Source organism: Ambystoma mexicanum, chromosome 3p (assembly GCF_040938575.1).
Source record: "Ambystoma mexicanum isolate Mex_15411 chromosome 3p, UKY_AmexF1_1, whole genome shotgun sequence".
Classification (NCBI taxonomy): Eukaryota; Metazoa; Chordata; class Amphibia; order Caudata; family Ambystomatidae; genus Ambystoma; species Ambystoma mexicanum.
This window is the reverse complement of record NC_090925.1, coordinates 522,636,882-522,660,985: the sequence shown is the minus strand read 5'-3', so window position 1 is coordinate 522,660,985 and position 24,104 is coordinate 522,636,882. Positions and strand designations below refer to the sequence as shown.

Sequence of the window (24,104 nt, the reverse complement as noted above, 5' to 3'; positions counted from 1 at the left end):
CCCTACTGCGACCTAGAAATAGTAAATCCTTGACATGGAGTTATGAACCTGTGAAAAGTGTGTAAATCCCCTTTGTTGGCCTTTGAGTTCCCTCCACACGTCCCTCGGCGCCAGATGTTCTTTAGGCAGAGATTCTTAGAGGGGGTCCAGAGCCCCTGAGACCCTACGTTGGCTCCTGTCTATATTAGGTTGCCATGCTAAGTTCAGATCCCCTCCCAATATGATTTCCCTTTTCACAAATTCCTCCAGCTTTCCCAATGTTTCCCTCAGGAAGGAATCCTGCCCCGAATTGGGTGCATAGACCGAGGCAATAGTGACTCAGAGCCCGTCTATTAAGGCATTGGAAAATATATACTGCCCCATCTTTTCCACCATGGTGTCTTGAAGCTGAATGTCCCTGCCGTATAGGAGTCCTATCAGCACCCCTGCTTTTTTATCTGGTTCATTGGCCTGGAGTAGCTGTTTGTAACCCCTAAGGTGGAGTTTGCGTTATCTTGTTGTGTAATGTGCGTTTGTTGGAGTAGAATAATATCTCCCCTCTCCCTTTTCAGTAGAGTTTCTACCTTTTTCCTTTTTACCGGGGCATTGAGGCCCCTCACATTAAACGTGAGTACTTTCAGGTGCCACATTTCGCTTTATCCCTCATGATGCAATGAGCTCCTTTTATCTTGCTTTCGTATTCTCTTCCGGGAGTCCCCCCATCCTCGCCAGAACTTCCCCAACCAACCATAAACTGACCCGAGGAGGGTCCAGGGTCCTACAGATGCTAGGGCGCACTGCCCGTCGCTCCTGACCCTCGGCTTACTCGGGTAGAACTTTGCGGGGAGTCCTAAACCCTGCATTTACCTCAGTCTTTTCTGGAGTCTGGCTTCGTGACCCTCCTGCAGGCCGCACTGCTTTCATCCATTGGTTTGCTAGTGTCAGCCTTCCATTCCGGACCTGCTCCCATCTCCCGGTCGGCTTCCCTCCTCCGGTTTCCCTCTGGAGTCGGCAGACTCCGTCGCTGTCCGCCTCCCTCCTTTTTGTTGAGATTTCTTACTCTGCACCGTATTCCATCCCCATGGCTTTCTGCGATTCTCTTCTCTTGTCCGATGAACCCATCCGCGCCTTCTTCTTCTTGGATGCCCATGACCTTAAGCCCTTCCTTGTAAGTGGTCACCCTTCTCTGCTTCCCATCCCACATGAAGAGGAGGCCAAAGGGGAACGTCCATTTGTATTTTATTCGTCTCGAGTTCAGCTCCTTGACAACTAGTGCCATTCGTCTCTTTTTCTGTAGTGTTACCATTGCGAGATCCTGATACAGTTGGATCTCCACCCCGACCCGTTACTTCGGATGTGGTCCATACCCCAAGCCAGCCTTAGGATCCTTTCTTTTTGAGGGTACGAGGAAAGAGCGACCAACACATCTCTGGGGCGTTCCCCCGACTCGCCTGTCCTCCTGGGGCCCACACTGTGGACCCTGTCAATTTTGATGTCCTCCTCTCCTTCGGCTGCCAGTATATCTTTGAAGACCTCTTCGACGGCCGATTTGAGATCTTTATCCTGTACCGACTCCACCATCTTTTTGATGCAAATATTGATCTGTGAGAGCGGTTTTCCAAGTCTTCGCATTGCAGCTCTAAATTGTGGGTTAGTCGCACCAATTGCTTTTGTAATTCACTATTCTGCTGAGCTCCCTCTTCTACGTTCTGGACTGTTCTCTCTAACGTGTCTGTCCTTTCTTCCAGGTTAGAGACATCTGTACGTAGTTCCTGTACCGCCCGTTCCATATCCTGCCTCAGGGTCGCAAACTGGTCCTGCACCGTTGTCATGAATTTGTCCTGGAGTTCCCTAAACCAAGCTTGCATGTCTTCTTTCGAGACTTGTGTCTGGTGCCGAGGGATCTGAGCATCGGATGGTTCATCCCGTATTTTCCCTCTATTGTAGGCCTGATTCTCTGAGGACCACATCTGTTCCAGGGTTGAGTCCTGCTTGGAGGAGGGGGTTTACGTATGGGGTTGCCCACTTTTCCCCCTTGCCTTAGACATCTTGCGCGTGGGGGGCAGTCTTGTCCTTCCTCACCGGCTTCTAGGCATCTTCTGCCGGTCTCTGTTCCTTGTGCCGCTATCCCCTTTCTGCCATTTCCTATTGAGGGGGGGGGAGGGGGAATAGTGTGTGGTTTATAAGCAGCGTGGTACTCTTCGTTTTGTACCCTCCTATTCTGTTTGCCCTTGATGCTGCACCCAGAAGAATAGGGGGCCACCCAGTCTGTGTCCCGAGTTTCCTGTTCCAGCCGAGTCCTTGCACCTCCAACGTATTATGTTGGTCCTCCCTTGTTGCCTCCCTCCGCCGGACCGGTTCTCCTTTACTGTCCCTGGGCTTGGGCCTTTTTGACCTTTGGAAGAGGAGGGGGAGTGATTGTACCAGTGCCCTCCAAGCAGGTGGCGCGGAGAATGAGATGTCCTTCGCTGCTCTACCCCCTCTCACCATCTCACCATCTGCAATCCTCTTTGAATCGCCACGTAGGATCCTGCTTCCTGCTAGGTGTCTGCTCGCTTCCACCTCTCCCTCGTCGGTCCTCCTCTTCTGTTGTTTATGGCCACCGTTCACGTTAGCTTCACGGGAGCCCGAGGCTGAGTTATCTCTGGGAGGCTATTTTTCTCGCTCTGTTTCTGGGGTGTGCCGCTCACCTAACCGTTTGGGGCTGCAATATCTTAGAGTGCCCCTTCTGCCTCCGTTCGGAGCCTGGTCTCCGCGTGGGTCCAGGAAGAGGGCTTGCCTCTTGATTTCCCTTGGGGCTCCTTACTCAGGAGGAGGGTGGGGTGCCCCTGTTTTGCGAACGCCTCTCCCGCTCTCGGACAGCATCCGCTCCTCTCTCTCTCGGTGGGGGGGGGGTTCAGGTGCTCGCTTTCAGCTTGAGGAGCACGCGTTTTACTCTTCCCTGCGTAACCAGTCCTTCACCAGTGCCTTTCGCAGATGTCTGGGTTCGCTTCTCTGCCACCCTGCCTTCTCCTTCTGATCGGGCCGCAGGGCTCTTCCAGGTACGACTCTGGTTCCAGTCCCGCCTCTCACCGCGGGTCCGGCGGGGGGGAGGTGCACTTGCTCCAGAGGTCCGATCTGTGAGCCTGTGCCTCTGTTTCCTTTTCTCCCATGATTGTGGGTGCCGCAGGGTATAGGAGAGGCTCTTACGAGTTCCCAATGCCTTATTATGCTTTATTATCTCGGCCCCGCGGGAGGGACAACGACGCACGTCTCTACGCCGCGGCTGCCATCTTGGATCTCCGACAATTGATTTAAAAAAAATATATTATTCTATTCAAGGAATGTACTCCAGATGTGGACTTTGAAGAAGCGCATGCAACAGAGGTATACATATATGAAGTGAAATTGGGCCTCACATTTCATTATGAATGCATTTTAATAAAGTCGCTAGGGATGTCGACGAAAGACAGATATGAATATGAACAGCTACACCACTGGCAGCAATCCCCATGGATCATACAGGCAGTGTCTAGGGAACTCCCCCCATTCGAAACGTACCTTATGACACACAAATAAATTTGTTTCAGACACCTACAAGTTCTTGAACACTCCAGCCGAAGAGGTCAAATGGCAATATATGAAGAAGTGGGGAAAAAACCTCAGGTGCACGTATTCTAAGGAGCACTGGGAACACTTATGAGAGGCGATTCCCAACCTCACTAGAGCAATTCAGACCAGGAAAATTTGGACCAAAATCCTAATGCAAATGGCATTAAAACCCGGAAAGACTACACACAATTAATAGAAAAACCTCAAATAAATTCCGGAGTGAGTGCAGAGGAGTGGGAGACTGGAGGCACATCTGGGTGGACTGCCCAGTTATTCAGCAATTCTGGGGCGATGTCAAAACACACACGTTCACAGGAGTGGGGGGGATGGGAGAGGAGGTGTGGTTGTGCGGACTCTGGGATCCCCATGAGAAGCTTATAACCAAAATACAGAAGCAGAACTTCATGGGGCTGCTAATAGCAGCATGGTTGGCAATCGCCCAAAAATGGAAACAGAGAACCCCACCGACAATCTATGAATGCCTACAAAGAGTGTGGTCGTTAGTCGCAATGGAACGGATCATGCACAATATCCAGGGGGAGCGCCATAGATTGCTGACAGATTGGGGCACAAGCCTTGCCTACATGCAGAGCAATTACATGGAACAATGGTGCCCACACAAAATAAGGATACTCAATATGTTCAACTAGAGGAAATAAGGTCACAAGCCAAAATACTAGAGAGTTCCATCCACAGAGACTCCTTCTGGGTGGTTGGGGAGTTGGAAGGGGTGGGGGGGAATTCATGGTATTGTTTTCTGGAGTTGTGTTTTAAATTGAAAAATCTCAATAAAAACACGTTAAAAAAATATATATAATGTCGCTATCATTCCAAGTCCATCTAGTTGTTTCCATTTGTAGATATGTACATATGTTTGTTTGCGTTGAAATGAAATTTGCTGTATTTAAAACATATAAAAACGCTTTTTTGCAGCTCAATGTTGTCATCTGCAAAGAGAAGGCCACTGTTTCGAAGCAAATGAAGAAAACAATGGTAAAGAACGTACCAGTTTGTTTTGGACATGTTTTTAGGTGGATGTTTTAGTAATTTTATGTTTTTAGTTGCAACATCGTATTTTCTGCATGTGTGCAATACACTGAGCATCTTTTTCTATTAATTCTGTTAGAAGCCCAGAAGGAAGAGGAGTATAAAAATGGAGACATCGAAAGAAACAAAGATGTCGCTAGCCAAATGGATTTCACAATGGAACAACTACTATCTGATGCGCTGCACAGTCAAAATTCAGACTAGTGATGCATTTGTCCAGGGCCGGAAAATCAATGGAATCTCACATGTGAACCGTACAAAGTTACCCTGGACCATTGCTACTTTGCGCAAGCTCGAACAGTTGAAAATGAAGACAATGATGATGCATTGCAACTCCTCCCCGACCCTTTCACACAATCTAAACCCGCTAAAAATGTTCTACCCCAAAAACATTCAATGTTAACCTGTTTCTCCAATATATGCTGAATTATCATAGCCTGAAGTGACAGAGGTTGATGCTATAACGCAATTGACTGACTAACTTGCTCAAGATCTCAACTTCATTTTGTCAAGTTTTGGGGATTTGAACCACCGTCGACTCACAAAACACAGTACAGCCGGACGATTGCTATTAAAGAAGCAAAAATACATTGTGTTCGACAGCTGCCTGCTAGAGATTGTACAAATGCTGAAATGTGATCATTCTTCAAGAGGCAACATATGCGGTTAGCCATTGGTGAATGGGTCTCGTGCATTACAAGGCACAACCTGAAAATCCATGCAACCTGTGTCCACCTCCATAATACATTTACATGGTCTGCTCAACCGATGCTCGGCAAAGTGCCAGCTGGAAATGTACTTTGTTCAGCAGCTTTACTGTTCAGCGGATTGACTTTCAGCAAGATTTCCAGTTTTTGTCCGTTTGTGGGTCTTGAGTTCCTTGCTAAAACCCAAAACTACAAATTCCAAAGCAAATTCTTATTCCCTGCTATTAGTCATGCTTGGAATGTCGAACAGATGTCAATGGACAGTACATTCCCTGCAAACGTTTGTGGCTAGCTGGCGATGGACAGGATGACAGTCCAGGATTTTCCGCAAAGTACTGCACTTACCACGATATGGAAAGTAAAAGAATTGTGAGCTCTGTGGTGGTGCAGGTGTCTGAATGTACATCGTCTGTGGACATGGAGAAACATGGTTTCCTTAAATCCATCAAACAACTGGAATCCAGGGGAATTCAAATAGACTTGATAGCCACCGACAGGCACGTTTCAATAGCCAAAGCCATGCGAGAGTAGTTTCCATACATTCAGCATCAATTTGATGTATGGCATGCTGCCAAAATCAATAAAACAATTATAGCTGTTGGTAAAAAGAAGGGTTCGGAAAACCTTTTAAAGTGGTGTTCGTCTATCAGCAACCATCTTTGGTGGAGCTCCAAAACTTGTGATGGATCTTTAGAAATTCTACTTGAGAAATGGCATTTATTGATGCACCATTGTTCTAACGTACACTCATGGACAGAAAACCAACATTCCACTAAAGTGTACATGGACCTTTTTGTCGAGGGAGAAGGAAAGAAAGAAGAAGTGGTCAGTGCCATGTTCACCTCCACACAAAGCACTTGAAAATATTGTGTACAATAAAACGCTTTCAAGAGACCTGAAGGGACTGACAGAATGCTGTCACACTGGAGATTTGGAGGTGTTCCATAATATGTGCCTAAAGTACAGGCCCAAAAGGTTGCATTTCCGCATAGACAGTATGGAGGCTAGAACAAGACTAGCTATACTTGCCCATAACAAGAACGTGGGTAGGAATCAAGCGAAAACTTCAGGAACATTCAGGATTCTTTGTTACATCCGCGCGTCTACAAAACGAGGCAAACAATGGGTAGCCAAGCGAATATATGAAGATCTGACATTATCTGTGCTGGCCATGCACACTCCTGGACTGGATGCTGATTTTGTTCCCAGGACACATACAATACCACAAAACTTTGCAAACAAGCCTTGTCCACCAAAATCAGAACTTGTCGAAAGGTTGACTTCTAGATTCAAATGATTTCTAGCTCTCTTTAAAATGTGCTCACAGTAATATTTGAACACAAAATAAACTTCAATTGAATATTACACCCCAAGGTCCAACTCCCCTATAACAAATGTGTTATCCTGCATCAGAGTAATTGGTTTATACTGTGCTAGTATCCGAGTTTCACTAGATCTGAGAAATATATTGTCAAGTCATCCTCCTCATCGGCACACCGTCACCCTCCTTTCCGGTCACCCTCTGGCCGGCCTCCATTGGCCCTCCCCCTAACCCCACCTGCAAGGCTAAGAACCTCTGGGTCACCTTCAACTCCACTCTTTCCTTTTCTGCCCACATCTCTCATGTCTCTATAAAGTCACACTTCCAACTGCACCTCCTCAGAGGTGTTCTGCCTTGCCTCTCCTTCCCCCAGAGGCTCACTGTCTCTCGAGCCCTGGTTCTCTCTAGGTTGGATTACTGCAACAGCCTCTTTCTAAATCTACCTGCTTCTACTCTCTGCCCTTTGCAACTCATCCAGAACAAGACTGCGAGACTTGGCCTTAAGCTATGGGATCGTATCTCTATAGCCCTGGGTCCAAAATACCTTCAACTTTCAATCCGTAAACACCTTCCCTCGAGCTCTTCGCTCCACCACTTCCAACTCCTTCAGGGTCAGTAGTTTCTCCCCAAAATAAATAAGCTGGGGGTAGATCTTTGGCTGGTGCCTCCCACTGGAACAGCCACCCTGCCACTCTCAAACTTGAGGAGAACCATCCCCGGTTCCGGATGCTCCTCAAGACCCTCCTCTCTGCTTCTGCCCTCGCTTCTCCTCTCCCCTGTTGATCTGTTCTGGTTCGGCATCATTACCCTCTGATTTCGGGCCTAGGTACTTGCTCACCCTGCCACGCACCCACACTGCCTCCTGGAATACCCTTGCACTTGGGTCTGTATCTGTAACCCTACAGCCCTCCCCTTTTTGTGCACTTATCAGACACCCCGTGTCTGCACCTTAAATCTAGCACTTGCCACAGTTTGTTGTGATTACTTTCCCCTCCTTAGCACTTTCCACTTTTCCCCCCTTCCCTCTGCACTCCCCCCCCTTTACTCTTCCCTGCACTTGCATGTTCTCAATGTCCCTGGGCCTAGTAAGATCGTTCTTTTTGTTCTCCCTTGTTCCGCTCCCCTGCCTCGTCGCGCTCTGAAACACTTGTGTATGAGTGCGATACAAATAAAATATCAATTCAAGTTCATTCTAGTATGTGAGTATCTTACTCAGCATCACGGTGCAATCGATACGGTCTACTACCCTTGTATTACTCAAAGTAATGTTAATGTAAGTAGTAGTTTCGACTTTAAAAGAACTACCATTAGGTGTTCTAAATAAGGTTATATGCTTTGGTCTGTGTACCTTAAAGCACATTGTTGTGTTTTCTTTACTGAGGTTATATACAATCTGATATTACTTATGTGGCCCAAGAAATTTTTAGGGCTAATCGTATTTAAATAAACCGTTTTTCTTTTCAATACATAGTGTTTCAGTGTTTCATTTGACCGGTTGTATTACAATTTCACTTTTACTATTTCTACAGCCCCCTCTCCCTCCTAACACAAGCCTGGCAGCTCGGTCTGCGCTAACCTGAACTCGGGTGGTACAGCATTGTACCAAGATTGCAGGTTGCAAGGAGGCATTGCGGGTGTGCAACTGTGCGGGCAGGTACATATGGTCCAAATTCGTAGGGAGGCCGGGTGACCAGTGCAGTATCACACACGTATCGCTCATGCTTGGGGCTAGCAATGGTTGCGTGGAGAAATGACAGGTTATGGAAAACAATGCGGTCAGAAGGAGAAAGAGGAAAAGTGAACACATCACCATGGCAAGAATAGCACTTCACTGGTTGAAGATTGAAGACAGGATCCAATTCAAATTCTTATCATTGGTTCATAGGTGTCTGCATGGTAGGGCACCAGAATATCTTCAGGATAAAATTGTCTGTTATTCTCCCAACCGTGCCCTGAGATCGGAGGCACTAGGCAGGATCACAGTACCAACCCACAAATGAGAAAAGTGGTTGGGCAGGGCCTTTCCCGTGCTGGCGGCAAAAGTATGGAATAGTCTCCCTCTAGCCATTAGACTAGAACCCAGCTATTTGGCCTTCAGAAAGAGCCTAAAAACATACCTCTTCAAGAAAGGGGTCGCCCCCATTAGGAAGGTAAGCTAGGACAGCTCAGGTTGTTCTACATCTTTTTATGTTGAAACCCTGTTTTATGTGCCCCGATGCCTGCAGGCTTTCGGCGCTGTATGAGCACATAAATAAATGAAGTAAAGAAATAAGCAAGTGAGAGTAAGAGAGAAGGCAGAGGCAAAGATGTTGGTAGGTATTCAGTTGCTTCCGGAACCGGAGATGGTTCTCCTCAAGTTCCAGAGAGGCTGGGAGGCAGTTCCAGGGGGAGGTCCCAGCCGAAGAAAGAGAAATACCGCCAACTCTTTGCTTGTAGAAGCAACAGACCCTGAGAGAGTTGTAAGAGCGAAGAGCGAGAGTAGGAAGGTATTTCCAAAGAGAGGGTTGGAGGTATTGCATAGAGTAGAAGCAAGCAGATTTAGAAAGAGGCTGTTGCAATAGTCCAGCCTAGAGCAAACCAGAGCGCTAGAAACAGTGAGCTTCTGAGAGAAGGTGAGATCACTGGCGGCACACTCAGTCCTAGATAGAAGACAGAAAGTGGGAGACATTCGATGGCTGGGTTATCCTGCGCTTCCCAGCTATTCTCACCGTTTGTAAACTGATCTGACGCTAAGGGCAAATCCTACTCGAATAGTGGGAACCAATTCTTCATCGCTTTTAGGCCCCTTCCTCACTTGACACAGACTTCCCGAGAAGAACCAATTTTTGCTTCAGCGGCACAATCGTGCGCTTTCATCCGCTACTGCAATGTTGAGAACAAGTTAATACACTGCTCAGGGCTGGACTCGAAAGTTATGGAAAGACCCCAAAAAAATGCTCTAATGCTCCTAGCATCTTACATCAGGTAAGAGTTTAGAAATGCATCTTAATACCCTCCTGAATCACTTGTACACCATTAGGGTACCCCTTGCCTATGCTATGTGCTACCAAGGCCGAATGGCACAAGGCCTAGTCGGATAATGAATGTAAACTATTTAGTGCGCTGCACACAATGTCAACCGTCTCGCACGAAGGTTACAGAGAGGGCTGACTCAGGTGCGCAAGGGAGTAAGAACGGACATGCATGAATTAGAGTAAGCACGGTGCAATTGAAAGCTGTCCTATGTTGCACTCATACCTCAATGAACAACCCTCAAGGGAAATAAGACAATAGATAACTAGCAAGGATAACAATTTTTAAATGTACAGAATACCAAATATCTCATGAAAGTTATCTGAATACAGAATTAATGTTGGTGCCTTTCGAAAGGCCACAGCGCCAGCAATGACATCACACATAGCGCCTGATTCACAGAAGCCTTTTATAACAGCAAACCACACGTTCACGTCGCATAACATATTTGACATGGCTGTTCGAGATTGTCCTTGCTTTTCTGAACTACTCGCATGCATCATCGTCTTTTCCTTATTTTTCTGCATTCGTTTAATAAATCGAAACCTACGCCTCTCGGTCTTCTTTCACTGAAAACAAGCTCCATTTGTTATTTGACCATGAGCGCTAGTCAGCAACTGTTCGAAGGGCACAAGTTGTCGAATAGCCACAAAAAATGATAACATTTACTATATTGAGAATGGCCATTCCAAAAGTTAGTTTACACTTCTGTGATCCGTAGTTCAGAGCGGTGGTTCATCGACAGAACGTGACTATGGAATTTCCCGAAATTATGTGAGTTCAAGTTTACGCATTATTATTATTACTGCCATTAAAAACAGACTATGGTGCTGTATGCATAATAACTAATTCAACAACGTGCAAACTGGCCTTGTTTTGGGTTTTTAGCTGGAGCATATTGTAACGATTATTCATCGACATCCCGCAAACACCACCGGTATGCAGGGTAGTGATATATAAACCGCTTTGTCCCATGGAAAATTCTGTTGTATCATAGAGCTTCATGATGTAAGTGTTAGGGGCAGGAAGCCGGGCCTAAACATTATCTGTGGGCACTGGGTTTGCTTTTCGATCTGTAATCTTGCCAGTTTGGTTATAATGACATCTGTCTGTGGTTCAACCTAAAAGTTACTATCTTTGTCCTTGTTTTCTGCATGTATGTTCTCCATCCCATTGGGAGCTGTACCTACTTCACAGCGCTCACCTTTTATGCAACTCGCAGTCTCAAATACTGCTCCATGTCGTCATGTGTTCAATATGTGTTTGTGTTTATGATTAGGTTTCATCCGGTGATGAGTTATACGGTAACTTGTTACATTCGATTACAGAACGGAGACTGAAATGTATTTTTATTTTGTTATGTACAAAAATATATTGTACCATTCTGCGTCTGCCATAGTTTCCAGCTACCATGGGATCAATTCTTCAATCAACATTGGTGGATAAACGTAAAAGCTGCATTTTCGATTACCATTATGTGGGTCGACCGACAGGGACCAATCTTCCCTTTGGCGGTACCTGCAACAAGGAGCAACCCAATGTGCAGAAGCGAAAGCGTTGTGCTTGACAGTGCCATGAATCCATATCTTCTACAACAAGGAGCACCATGTGGGTCATTCAAATGTTTTGCTGGTGGAACTTAAGAACACACAAGAATTATCGTTGATCGTAATCGGCGTATCATGAGGAACTGATAAACCACATTCGAGTCATGCGATGTTCGTTAGCTATAACATACATGGAAAAACGAATATCGTTCATTTTGTGGACTTAATAATCTCTTGTGAACGGTCTTTGATAAATAAAAGTACTTTTACATTGCAGACTATTGATGTTTTCTTTAAAAAAATCTATATTCCAATGCTATTTTGGGCAAGAAAGAGAAGGTACACTCTGTGTGAGGATATCTGTGTTTATCTTCCTGGTTCTGCAGGCGTGTGTGATGACGGGGCACGTTTGGCTACGCTGGCCACAAATCTAATAAAAATAGGTGGAGCATATTGTTCGGACAAGTGATGTCAGCTTCAGGGGTGGGCCATCTTTATTATTGGCGCGTGGGTACTTGAACTTAGGGCGATGCTTCAACTGAAGAGATTAGCACAAGATGGCCGCGCCCAACATGTTGTTTTCGCATGTGTAAAAGTGAGGAAAACTAAGGTAAGATGCACAGGAAAAATTTGTATGATCGATCACATTACGCTAAACAAGACATGCCCGAACGATCGGGACAATAACAATTTTGAGCGCACTTCCCCTTTAAGAAGATGCTGCACAAGGGGTTCAAAACCTGCGGGTGAGCCCCGAGAAAACCATCCCCCTTGGTGACATCCATCTACCCGGGAATTAAACTTTGCTGCCATCGAGGGTCTCCAAATAAAGGCATGGTACGTCTTCCTTATCTCAATTTGTAGTTTAAGAGCTACATTCAAGTCCACCCGATTGTTCCAGGCTACTGTAAGAATTATTTGGCTATGATCACTGGCCACCTGATCCACTGTTTCCAAGCTCCTGCACAAGCTAACCAATATAATCGAGGGTTGATTTTGCAACGGTATTGGACCATGTGCAACTTGGAGGAACGTTACACTGCACATTGCCATTTGATATTACCAATTCCCATGCATCCAAAACGTTTCAAATTATTTTCCCTCTTTCTCTTAAATCAATTGATACTTCACGTGCACCTGCCATGTTTTAATGGAATTAGTCCAGACATTCACTGTTAAGATCCCCAAAATAAAGCTTGTCCCCTCATCAGGTACCTACTTCTCCACAACACCCGAAATGGCATTTAGGAACTTTAACAAATCCGTGGCATTGGGGTTAAAGTATAAATTAATTCCGAATACAAGCCCTTTGAGAAGATCTCTGCTCGTCCTGCCATTTTAATTTAACCCCCAAAATGTCACTTCTATCCAGTGGAAATGTTTCCATTGAGATTTCAGTGTCCAGCCACAATGCACAGAGAAGCCCCCCAAATGGCCGCCATCTGACACCCTTTCTGGTAGGCTCATAACACAATATGCCATCAGTTTTTCTTGAGGTTAAATAACTGTGTGCGAAAGACCTCAGACATAGACAATGGTTTTAATTTGAGATGCCCAGATTTAAAGGTCGTAACTGGGCGCGAGTGGAACATTGCCTCATCTATTAACCTCCACTGAGTCTATATGTTTTTTTATGAACGTGTTGTTCATTATTTGTTGTTCCATATTCAAATGGACCTGAAAATGTATTTTTGTAGAATAAGTTCAAATACAATATATAACAAACAAGTGGTCTGAATAGAGATATGGTATAGGAGCAGGGGTGTATGAATAAGGCAGGAGTGTTCTTAAAATTTCACAAATGCTCCCATGTAGGAGCTGAGTGTATAGGCTCGTAACAAACCATAAAGCCACCCAGAACCGTGGTATCTAGCAGCCAAGCCTCCTAAAGACAAATCAATTCACAACCTATTCACAAATCATAGTTAGAGGAGAGATGCTTAAAACAGTGCATGTTCCACAAGGCCAACCTTATATAAAGGCTTCTATTCCCCAATTTGTCTAGCATTCCCAGAATCATGAAGGAGTTTAAAATAAATGCCCAATGGTACACCTCTGACCTTTAGACTATGGTTTTAAAAACCCCATTTGGCCTTACTTCATCCCTTTTTAACATTTATTACTAAAGGGGTCTCGTGGAATAGGCACGTGTTCACTTACTAACGCGTCTGTGGTCACAGTCGGACTAAAAAATACAGCAGAGTCTGAAATTGCATAGCCCAATTGTTTCAATACTGGTGCTTCTGCAAGTATAAATTGAGAAAATGAAACAGTGAATTCAACGTGCGCCAATTCTTTTGACATTATTGATTTTAACCTCTGTATTTCATTCAACAGTGTAAGATATATTGGCTGTCCAAAGGTTAAATACATTTTACTTTAAACACGTGTCCCAAATGTACATAGAACATATCACTACCCCTTTCTAATCCTCCAATTTGAGGATTACCCACCAAAACCTCAGACTGGCTGCCTAACATTTTGGGAAACCTAAATGGCTGCCTCGTCTTACTATCAAGTGGCATGGCCACCGTACGATTGCCAGTATTACTTAGACATGCTTGTGCCATATATGTTTTGCTTTTTTTCTTCGAGGGACAGAAACACAGAATAAACTCTGGAAGGGGGGATAGCTCAGGGGCAACACGTTTGTCTTGGAAGCAAGACAATGCAGTGCAACACAGGTTTGAATCCCGCGCGCTCAGAAACCAATCTCTGGTATTAAGTGCGTTATAAAAGAATAACTATAATTATAATCTGACTGCAGTTTTGCTGAGCCGGATGAAGATAGGTGCAGTAGGCATTAGGCGTGACTGTTCTAGAACAGCTTGGTTTGAATCAAGCACGGCTGTTACTAAAAGAATAGCTTCTCCATTCGAATCTGTGTTTAGGTGTGCCATTAAGCTGTCCAGCTCACAGTCGGACCCGTCAGAATGAAGGGTCAGTATGCTTGAGTCCAAAGAACTGTTTGCGTCTGAAGTTATCTTTGGGTTTTATTTTCAGTTTTTTCGGCTTCTTTTTGTTTAACGAGGATCGAGGATCAGACTTCCCATATCTGGTAATGCATTGTGTCATAACCTCTGTCCATAGAGTTTAGTATCCGGGAAAGGGCCGGAAAAGAAAAAGCATCAATTTTCTTCACCCGATTAATATTAGGTTGTAAATGGGACTCGTCGCCAACTGCTCGATGGTGCATGCCCAAACTGGAATGGATTACTTAGTAGTTCATCTGTTTACACCAAGTTAGACTACTGCAATAGCCTCCTTTTGGGAAGAGCCAAGGGCAATATAAGGAGACTTCAGGTCATACAGAATGGCGTGGTCCGAGCCGTTTGCGGGCTTAATCGATATCACTGAATACCGGAGGAAATTGCACTGGCTTTCCATAGAGCAACAACTTAATTTTAAAGGTTCAGTTATTGTGTTTAAATGCCTTTCGGGTGATGTAGCTGAATATCTTATATCAAGTATCAAAAAAGCCACATCAAAGCAGACTCTGCGATCGAATGACAGATGTTATTGACTCAACCACGCACGACTTTGAAGAAGCTGGGTGGTGCGAGCTTCAAAGCGTGGGTCCCCTACTTCTGGAACTCGATTCCCCTCCAAATAAAACAATGTGCAACAGGAAACATCATAAAACACTTTTCTTTGATGCCCAAACTGAACAATAAACAACAAACTATCAACTCTCTGATACCCCTGAAATGACTTTCTTCCTACTATAAACAGTGCTTGCACTTCCAACCTTTTTTATTCTCCACTTTTTCATGTTTTGCTGTCTTGTTTGTTATGTAAGCGCCCTGAGACCTTTGGGTTAGTGTTTGCACTATATAAGAATTTATTTAGATAGTGTTTTTTTCATTGTTTGTTTGTTTGTTTTATTTCTAATGCGCTCCAGACCCGTGGGTAGAAGGGCGCAACAGGTAGGATAATGCGAAGCTTACAAAGTTACAAAATTATACAAGATACAATAATATTATACAAATTATACAAGATACAGAAATAATATACAAATTATACAAGACCGGAGTCGTAAAAGTCAGTGAATTGCATAAAAGATGGTGCAGGTAACATATCATAACTCAGCAGGAAAACAGGGACCAGTGTCGTGCCTGGGAATAGCGTGGACCGGTGACTAGTGGTCGTTGGAGATAAAATGTTGGATGGCGTTCCTTCTAAATAGTGGGTAAGGATGATCTGCTCTTAAGTTGTTAGGTAATAGATTCCAAGTTTTAGCAGCCTTCACAGGGAAGCTATTGCCACCAATCGTGGTTAGTTTAAATCTAGGTACTACTAGGCAGTTGGGGTTGGTAGCTCTGGTTGGTCTGATAGAGGTTTTTTTTCTGTATTTTGTTCATGAGGTAGCTTGGGGCGGCATTATTGAGAGCTTTGTGCGTCAAGGAGATCATTTTTAATTGTATTTTGTGGTTTATGGATAGCCATTTGTATTGCCGTCTGGTGGCGGAAATGTGTGCTCTTTTATTTATGCCAAGCGCTGCTCGCAAGGCGTTGTTTTGGAACGTTTGTAGTTTCTGGATGGTTGATTTATTAGCACCACTGTAGAGGGCATTACAGTAGTCAATCCTGGAGAGAATAAGTGCTCTGGCCAGGATCATGCAGCTATTGTTAGAAAGGAAGGGCTTACCTGCTCTTATAAGTTTGCAGGAATAGGCGGTGGAGGAAGCCAAGGATTTAAGCTGTTTATTAAATGAAAGTGTGGAATCCAAGTAGAAACCAAGGGTATTTACTTCCTTGGAGACCCTAATAGTATTTCCATCGATATTAAAGGATGAGAATTCCTGGCCTAGTTTTTTGGTATTTATGTGTGTTCCCAGGATTATCAGCTCCGTCTTGTCGTCATTCAAGCACAAGCCATGTGTGGCCATCCATGCTTGAACAACGAGATATACCCTGTTCACCTACTCCGAGTCCTTCCTATGATCCCCGGAAAGTGGGAGGAGAATCTGTTTATCATCTGCATAGTTAGTGTAGGTGATACCCAGAAGGTCCAAATCGTCGAACAAGGGTTTGGTGAAGATATTGTATAGGGTTTGTGAGACACAGGAACCCTGGGGAACACCACACAATATGGGGGTAGGGTCAGCAGCAGCCGATGGGGAAAATACTCTCATTGTTCTTTCGCTGAGGAAAGATTCTAACCACTTGATGGCCTCAGGAGAGAAGTGGGCAGCAGAGTCCAGGTGCCTGCAAAGGACCTTATGATCGACCAAGTCGAATGCGGCTGAGAGATCAAGTAAGAGCAGGAGTGCTGTTCCCCCTCCATCCCTCAGCTCATCGATTTGCATCTTTAAATCGATTAGGGCGGTTTCCGTTCCGTGTAATGGGCGGAAGCCAGATTGTCTAGCTCCTAGGAGCTTGTGCAGGTCAAGGTGTTTTTGTATCTGGATATAGGCGGCTTTATCCAATATTTTAAGGAGGAATGGCACAGTGGTAATGGGGCGATAGTCGGTCGGGATGAGTGGGTCTAAGGTCTGTTTTTTGAGAAGTGGGAGCACCCAGGAGTGTTTTAAATTAGCTGGGATAGTACCTGATGTGAAAGAGGCATTGATTAATTTTGAAATGGGTGGTGAGAGGTCTCTGGCCGCATCTTTTATTAACTGTGCTGGGCAGATGTCGCCCTTACAATTGGACGGTTTGAGTGAGAGAATGATTTTTTCTACTTCTAGTGGAGAAGTTTTGGAGAAGTGAAATTTGTTGTTTGCCTCAGGTGAGTCACTATGTGTTGAGGTATTAGGGGAATGCTGTAGATTGAGCATATCTTTTTTTGTTGTATTTTGGTTTGGAGTGTGTTATTTGTTTGCTAGCGCATTTTGGATGTCTGCGCACCAAGTCTTGTCCTTGGTACCTAAGTCTGGTGTGGCTATTGGTGACTAATTCTTTCAGTATGGAGAAGAGTTCTCTCATGCTAGTGTTTGAGTTAGTGATCAGTTCATCATAAGAATTCTTTTTGGCGAGGTGCACTTCTTTTTTGAAGTGTGAGGAAATGGAGGTTAGTTTTGCTTTATTTTCGATTGAAGGGCATAGTCTCCAGGAGTTTTCACTTTTTCTTTTTAGAAGTCGTAAGTCTTTTAATTGGGGAGTGAACCATTTGTTAAGATGCGCTTTAGGTTTACTTTTTCTGAGTTTGAGCGGGGCAATTTTTTCGAGTGTATTGAGCATAATCATCATATTCTTGGACTAGCGTACTAGGGTCTAGATTGTCAGGTAGAGCGTTTAGCGTAGGTAGGATAGCAGGGATGACTTTTTCCACTGTAATACTTTTTTTATTTCTAGTAAGACATGGTGGTGCTAGCAGTGACACCGTAGGAGAGGATCTGACTGTAGATAGGTTAAAGGCCACGAGTGAGTGATCTGTCCATGATTGAGGAGAGATGGAGGTGATGGAGACTGTGCAGTGGTACTAATCCGATCCTCCCTTTGCTGGTATTTTTCAAACAGGATGGGTGAGGATTCCACAGTACGCTTAGGTGTGCAGCAATACCTCCTCCCTGCCGTCCCACGCAGGACTACAAGACGGGCGCAAATCCAACGAGAGCTGTACTCCCTTTACAAGCTCTTAAGAGATTATGGGTGCCAAGATGGATACGTTGGAGATTAGGTCTTTGCTCAGGCAATGGATCAAATCTTCAGGGTCAATGTGCTCCAGCGAACATAAAGGCCTGATACCTCAAGCTTATTTAGCACTTCGGCCCGTTCCGTACCTCTTGTATCTGTAACAGCGTTGCCGCCCTTGTCACCCGGGTGCTTTAAATTCACTTTACATGTCTCTGGGGCAGCCGCATGGCTCGTAGACAGCATTATAGCCTCCATTTGCCTCGTTTTACTCCTTAAACCGTACACCATAAATGTGTCCAGTACAGGTCACTAACTCAACCCGACACACTCAGAGGAGAGTTACTCATGTACAATACCTTAATTACACATCTGTCGTCAGCCGGCCAGACTGCTCACTTCACTCACTATACGCTGGGTTTTGAAGTTAGTATCCAAAGGATGAATGAAGCGCCAATACTGCAGACACGCTCAATTGAGAACAGAGCAGCACCCCTGCCATACTGCTCACTTCACTTGTCACTTGATAACGTGCATTCATGGAATCAAATGCTTGGTACTTTTCCAGGAATTTCGTGGAGTTCGCGCAGGCTCGCCATGTCTTTGGGAGGCATCGAGCATCTGGCGCAAGTCACTACGCAGAGCCAGGGCGAGGCTTGCGCAGAGGGCAGAGCAGGGGACGGAACATGTGAAAAAGTGGGCGTTACAAGGGATGGCCCGCAGGCAGTCCATCGCATGCCCACAATTGCACGGCACGAGACATATTCATGGATTTGAGCGCGTAACCTCTCGGCAGGGAATTAGCCATTCAAGTCCTTCATACAATCCGCCACCCGAAGGCAGGTGTACAGGCACTTGCGCATGGAATCGTCGCATGATGGTAAGATCGCAAGTTGGATTGTGGGGTGCGGCCGTGCAGACAGGGGTTCCGATCACACTTAGGGGTGTGCGAATGCATCATATCGGGGTGCAGGAGTGGTTTGCGAGGGTTTGCACGTATATCTACCGGCTAATGTTGACTTTTACGATACGTGGTACATGTGTTGAGGGGGTGCTGGTAATAGTTACGGAGTACCCCACACACCCCGGCAGGGTGCTGGCCTGCTTGTGGGGGTTTGCAGGCGGGTTTTTAGGCGTGCATTAAATCACACGTGAGGAGTGTGCAAAGGTCTGTTTCCATGGCTGATATGGCTCTGCATGTGGGCGTGTCGTGGGCATTCCTAACGCAGCCTGCCCATGTCGTGGTTCTACTTGGGTAATTCCATGAATACGCGGGACGCACATTTTTTATTCTGCACGCAGGCTCAGGCAGTGTCCTTCTCGGCGTGCGACCCTTGCAATATTTCTACGCACATTTCCATGAATCAGGCAGGCCCTTAATGTTTCAGCTCCCCGCTGGCTGGCCATCTCGATGGCTATTAACCCCTGCTGTATTTGTCTCCATTATATATATTATAAATGTTTCAGTGGTCGTTGCTCGTGTGAGTCGGTGTATCAGTCACTAGCCAGCGATAGTGACCACCACACCCGATAGAAGGGCAAACATCACTCTGTGGGTGAACAGTTCATCAGTAAAGCGATGTGCCCTGACATGAGGGCAGCGTGCACAACACACAAGTTCATATCCCGCAGAGGACCGACTAAGCCTTTCATCCTTTGAAGGTTGACAACCGAGTACTATTAAAGATGCTATAACAACAACACCGGGTATAACAACTTTGAAGCTGGAGGAGTGCAGCATGAAGCTCTAGATGAGAACACACACTATCATTATTAGCACTCATGAAATGAGCAAACAAGCATCAGGCTAAGGAAAAAAATAAGAGTTACTAATTCAAACAAAAGGCCCTTTCAGTTAAGAACCATATGTTAACTTGTGTGCGGTCTTGCACGCCACCCAGTCATGAGATGCCAGTGCCACAGTCATATGCCCGAAATGGCATCAAGCACTCTGGTGCCCTCCGGCCTCTTTTCCTTTCCAGATAGGGAGCAGGTGCAAGTGGATCTAGGTCATCTGGCCTAAGCACCACCCACCTTATTAGCCGTGCCTCTTCCTTCCTGCTCTTAACTCTTAGATCAATGGCATCTCTCGCGAAGGGCAGACAATGAAAAGGGCAATTCCTGTTTGGGCCTGGAGGACCCAGGGCCCGACTCGCTGCTCAGACAGCAGGTAAGCATGCACCAACATGTGTTTACTCCCTCTGTCCCCACAGGCCAACCCCACCCCCTCTGATCCCCCCATGATGTTCTATTGTGCCCCCCACCCTTCTCCCACACAGGTGTTGCCCATTTTGCTCCAGCCTACTTCTGCAGGAGTCTGTCCTGATACGTTCTGGCTTCACCATCACCATCTTGTAGCCAATGCTGGATTTGACTTTTATGGACTTCATTGATTCACGGTGTGTTACCCTTTCTCATGGTGGCCTTGAATAATGCTGTTCCCATCTTCAACTTGTATCCAGGCTTGCAACATTGTGTTACTACTGACTTCTGCAATTGTATTTGCTTTCCCCTCTGGCTTTTCCACTCTTTTTGACTGCTTACTCTCTGTTCTCTACTCATCTCCCTTTTCCTATCTCCTCCCCTTACTTTCTTCTATGCACTTACTCTATCAAAATTCTCCCTGGACCTAGTATGATAGCAACCTCGTCTGTCTCCTCCCCCTCGCCTGACTTCTCCCCCCACCAGCACTGTATCCTCCCCATTCCCCTGACTTGTTCCCCCACGCCCCTCCCAGCACTATCTGAAATGTCATCAGGCCGAGTATGATAGTCGCTTGTTTTGTTCCTCCCATCCCTTTCTGCACCCCTCCCCCTCACCTTTTGTTTTTCTCCGGCTCTACCAGAAATGTCGTCAGGCCTAGTACAGTAGTCACCTGTCTGTTTCCATTTCCTTCCCACTCTCCCCTCCCTTCCTTAGCTATGTCTTAGCTCTTGCACCATCTGAAAGGTTGTCAGGCCGAGTACGATAGTTAATTTCACATCCTTACTGTTCATGGCCTGAAAAGCGCTTTAAAACAAATTGTGTATAGGCGCTATATAAATAATCATATCAGGCAGTACCTTGCATGTCCGTCCCTTTTGGCGCACCTAGGGGTAGGGGTGTGAGCTTCCAACAAAAATAGAGGATTTATATCAGCTAGGAATGTTGGGTTGGCAGAGGGCCTTCAAGGAGTAAAGCGGTAAGAGTAATGAAGTCAATAATCCAGGCATTCCTTTGATGCTCATCAATGATATATGAAAATGCATTGTATATACCATTTTACTGAGGTTAAACGAACAGTTCATCCCAAAGGACAAAAGAGAATTGATGTTATATATTAAGATTTTTTATACTTATCAGAACACTTCCCCACATTGCGCAGCACTCTCCCCTCACTTTTGAAAGCACTCATGATTACCTTTTACACGTTCATTGACGCAGTTACATTTTCTTTCTCTATCACTCCCTCTGATTGACTTAACCGTCACATCTACGATCTCCGTTTGTAGCTTTTGTCAATCATACATTTAATGTTGGTAGAGAGTTTGTACTACAACAATCTAGTTTGTTTTCTGCTATTGTGTTTAACAAAGCCTTTTATAAAAATTAGGACCCCTAATTACTTTTATTATCTCTTATTTTCAACGACTCCCTGCTCATCTCTAGCCCTCTACAATTCTTCTAAGCCCTTACTTGCTTTTCATCCCTTTGTCTTCTATCCTGTCCTAAATCCCCCTGCCTCCCACTCCCATCAACCCCTTCCTCTTCACCCCATCCTTACAGAAAGTTCCTTTTCTCTTTCATAATTTCTCTTTCCTTCTACCTTTCATGACCCATCCCTCCTTTCCCCCAAACATCATTTACTCCTGCACTGTTAGGGAAATGTCTCTTCGCACCAAACGTCCCCTGCTCCTCTACTTGTATTTCTCACCACTTGGCTTCTCCTTTCATTTCCACTACTGCCCTCGCAACATTCTTCCTCTTCTCTCTCGCTTCTCATTACCTTTCATCACTTCCTCTCACCCCCTACCTCACTCTCTCTCTCGCTTTTACAACAAGCCCATGCCTTCTCTCCGATCCCTCCCCATCCCATTTTCTCAGGCCGAGTTTCTCACCGCAGGCTGCCCATGTCCGGACTCATCCGCTCCTGCCTCGTCTTCCCGGATGTCCCGTTGCTGCTCCTGGTCACTGCTAGCTCCCATTGTAGCTCAAACTCGCACAACACAGTAAACATACAGCTGTGGGCAGCACAAGCACCGCAGGCTAGAAAACAGTGATGTCATTAGAACGCGACGATGGCTGTCAAATCCCACAACAAACTGATAAGCGTCCAACCTTAATTCACATAATATTCCAGCAGAGGGCGCCATACTCCTAGCCAGAGCAGCTACACACTGCTTCACCTATACAGCTAGCAGGATTTAGAAGTGAAGATCGTTGGTTGCTCTGCTGCTAAATTAGTGTAGAAATTGCACACAATAAATGCATTGGTTTTGAAATTATTTAGCTGCCTTACAAAATCGATATGCACGATGCTCGGGGACCTCCAAGAGCACACCTCAAACGCGCACACACCTTTTGGAATTACAGAAGCGTACATGTCAACAGCCTCATTTCATTGTGGATATGCTCCTCTGTTGCATGTCTGCCTTCTGGGACTACAAAAAATGAAAAGATAAAACAGGACTGGATAAGCATCCCCCAAGTGGCATGGGGTATGTTCCATGAAGGCAGAAGGCCACAACCTCCCTCTCGAAATGCCTGACTGCTACCTTTCTTATCTTATCTTAATGAGATTTATAGAGCGCAACATAAGCCCGAAGGCATCTTGGCACTAACGAGAAGAGGTCCGTCCAATCCCCTGGAAGTTAAAACAAAAAAGTCTTTAATGCACAGCGAAACAAGAAGTGGGGCTCAGTGCTGCGCAAAGGGAAAGGAAGCTGGTTCCAGGTTTTTGCCACAGCCACCGAGAAGGCGCACCCACCCAAACGAGTAAACCTGTACCTCGGGGGTTGTAAGGTCCTAAGATCCCGAGAACAGAGAGGCCTTGATGGAATATACAGACCAAATTTATTCTGAAGAAATTCGGCACCAAGTCCATAACACACAGTGCCTTGAACCTAATACGTTGCTCAACAGGGAGCCAATGGAGTTTCCGTAACAGCTGGGTCATATGAACACCCCAAGGAGGGCGAAGAACGGCCCTGGCTTCCGCATTTTGTAGCAGCTCAAGGCCCTGCAGAAGATGTTTGGGAAGAGCCAGGTAGAGGATATTACAGTAGTCAATATTGCTAATGGCTAAAGAGGAAAGAACAGGAGCATGGAACTTAGCCGGAATACAAGGTAGAACTTTACAGAGAGTCCGTAATTTGAAGTGAGTTTTTTGACATGCAAGTGAGACCTGGTCAGCCATGGACAAAGAGGCAGAGATTTTGATGCCACGGTCTTTTACCGACGAGACAGGCTGAGGGAAGAGGCCAAGACTCTCCGGCCAAAACTCTGGGGTCCAAAACAGAGAGGGAGTAGCAGAACCCACCACCAACACCTCTGTTTTTTCACGTTGAGCTCAAGCCAGTTTCTCTCCATTCACTCACCAAGCAGTTTTTTAATTGGCCTGCTGAATCAGATTTAGTGAGATCCAGCCGCACAATGACTTGGGTATCATCGGCATAGGAATAGCAAAGCAGGCCAAAAGCATGAATTATAGCCAAGAGAGTTCGAATATAGAGATTAAATGAAGTGTGAGACAGAGAGGAGCCCTAAGGAACACTACAAAGAAGAGAGATAGCCCGAGAGCAGAATGCTGGAAGGGAGACTGACTGAGTGCGTCCTGACAAAAAGGAGGAAAACCAAGCCAAGACTTGTGGCTGATCGATGGTATCAAAAGCTGCTGATAAATCAAGCAGAATCCAGGCACCCACCACACCCTGATCAACCAGGTGAGTCAGGTCATCCACAACGCAAACCAAGATTGATTCTGTAGCCCTGTCAGGACGAAACCCAGATTGAAATGGGTCAAAGAAAATTGGAGGATTCCAGGAAAGTGCTAAGAAGCAGACACCAGAGATTCCAAGAGCTTCATCACACAAGGAAGTAGAGAAAGAGGACGAAAATTAGATAACACTGCCCGATCAAGGACAGACTTTTTAAGCAGTGGAATGACAAAAAGCATGTTTTAAATTGCCTGGAATTATCCCAGAAGTAAAGAAATCATTAACGGCCTTAGTAAATTGTGTCACAATATCCCAAGAGATATTTTTAAGTACGTTAGTGGGACAGCGTCCTGGGGAGATGCAGACTTAAGGCGATTAAGCGCGACCAGCACTTCATCCTCAGTGAACT

General features: G+C 45.5%; 1 protein-coding gene across 1 annotated transcript in view; it reads right to left on the bottom strand.

Annotated features, from left to right (window-relative positions):
• DNTTIP1 (deoxynucleotidyltransferase terminal interacting protein 1) overlaps nt 1-22,058 on the bottom strand; it is a 184,132-nt gene extending 162,074 nt beyond the window's left edge. Inside the window, exon 1 of the mRNA XM_069651219.1 lies at nt 21,878-22,058. Within this exon, the coding sequence (XP_069507320.1) occupies nt 21,878-21,964 (87 nt within the window). The 5' untranslated portion in view covers nt 21,965-22,058. The remainder of the gene's footprint in view (nt 1-21,877) is intronic.
• Nucleotides 22,059-24,104: the final 2,046 nt, after the last annotated feature.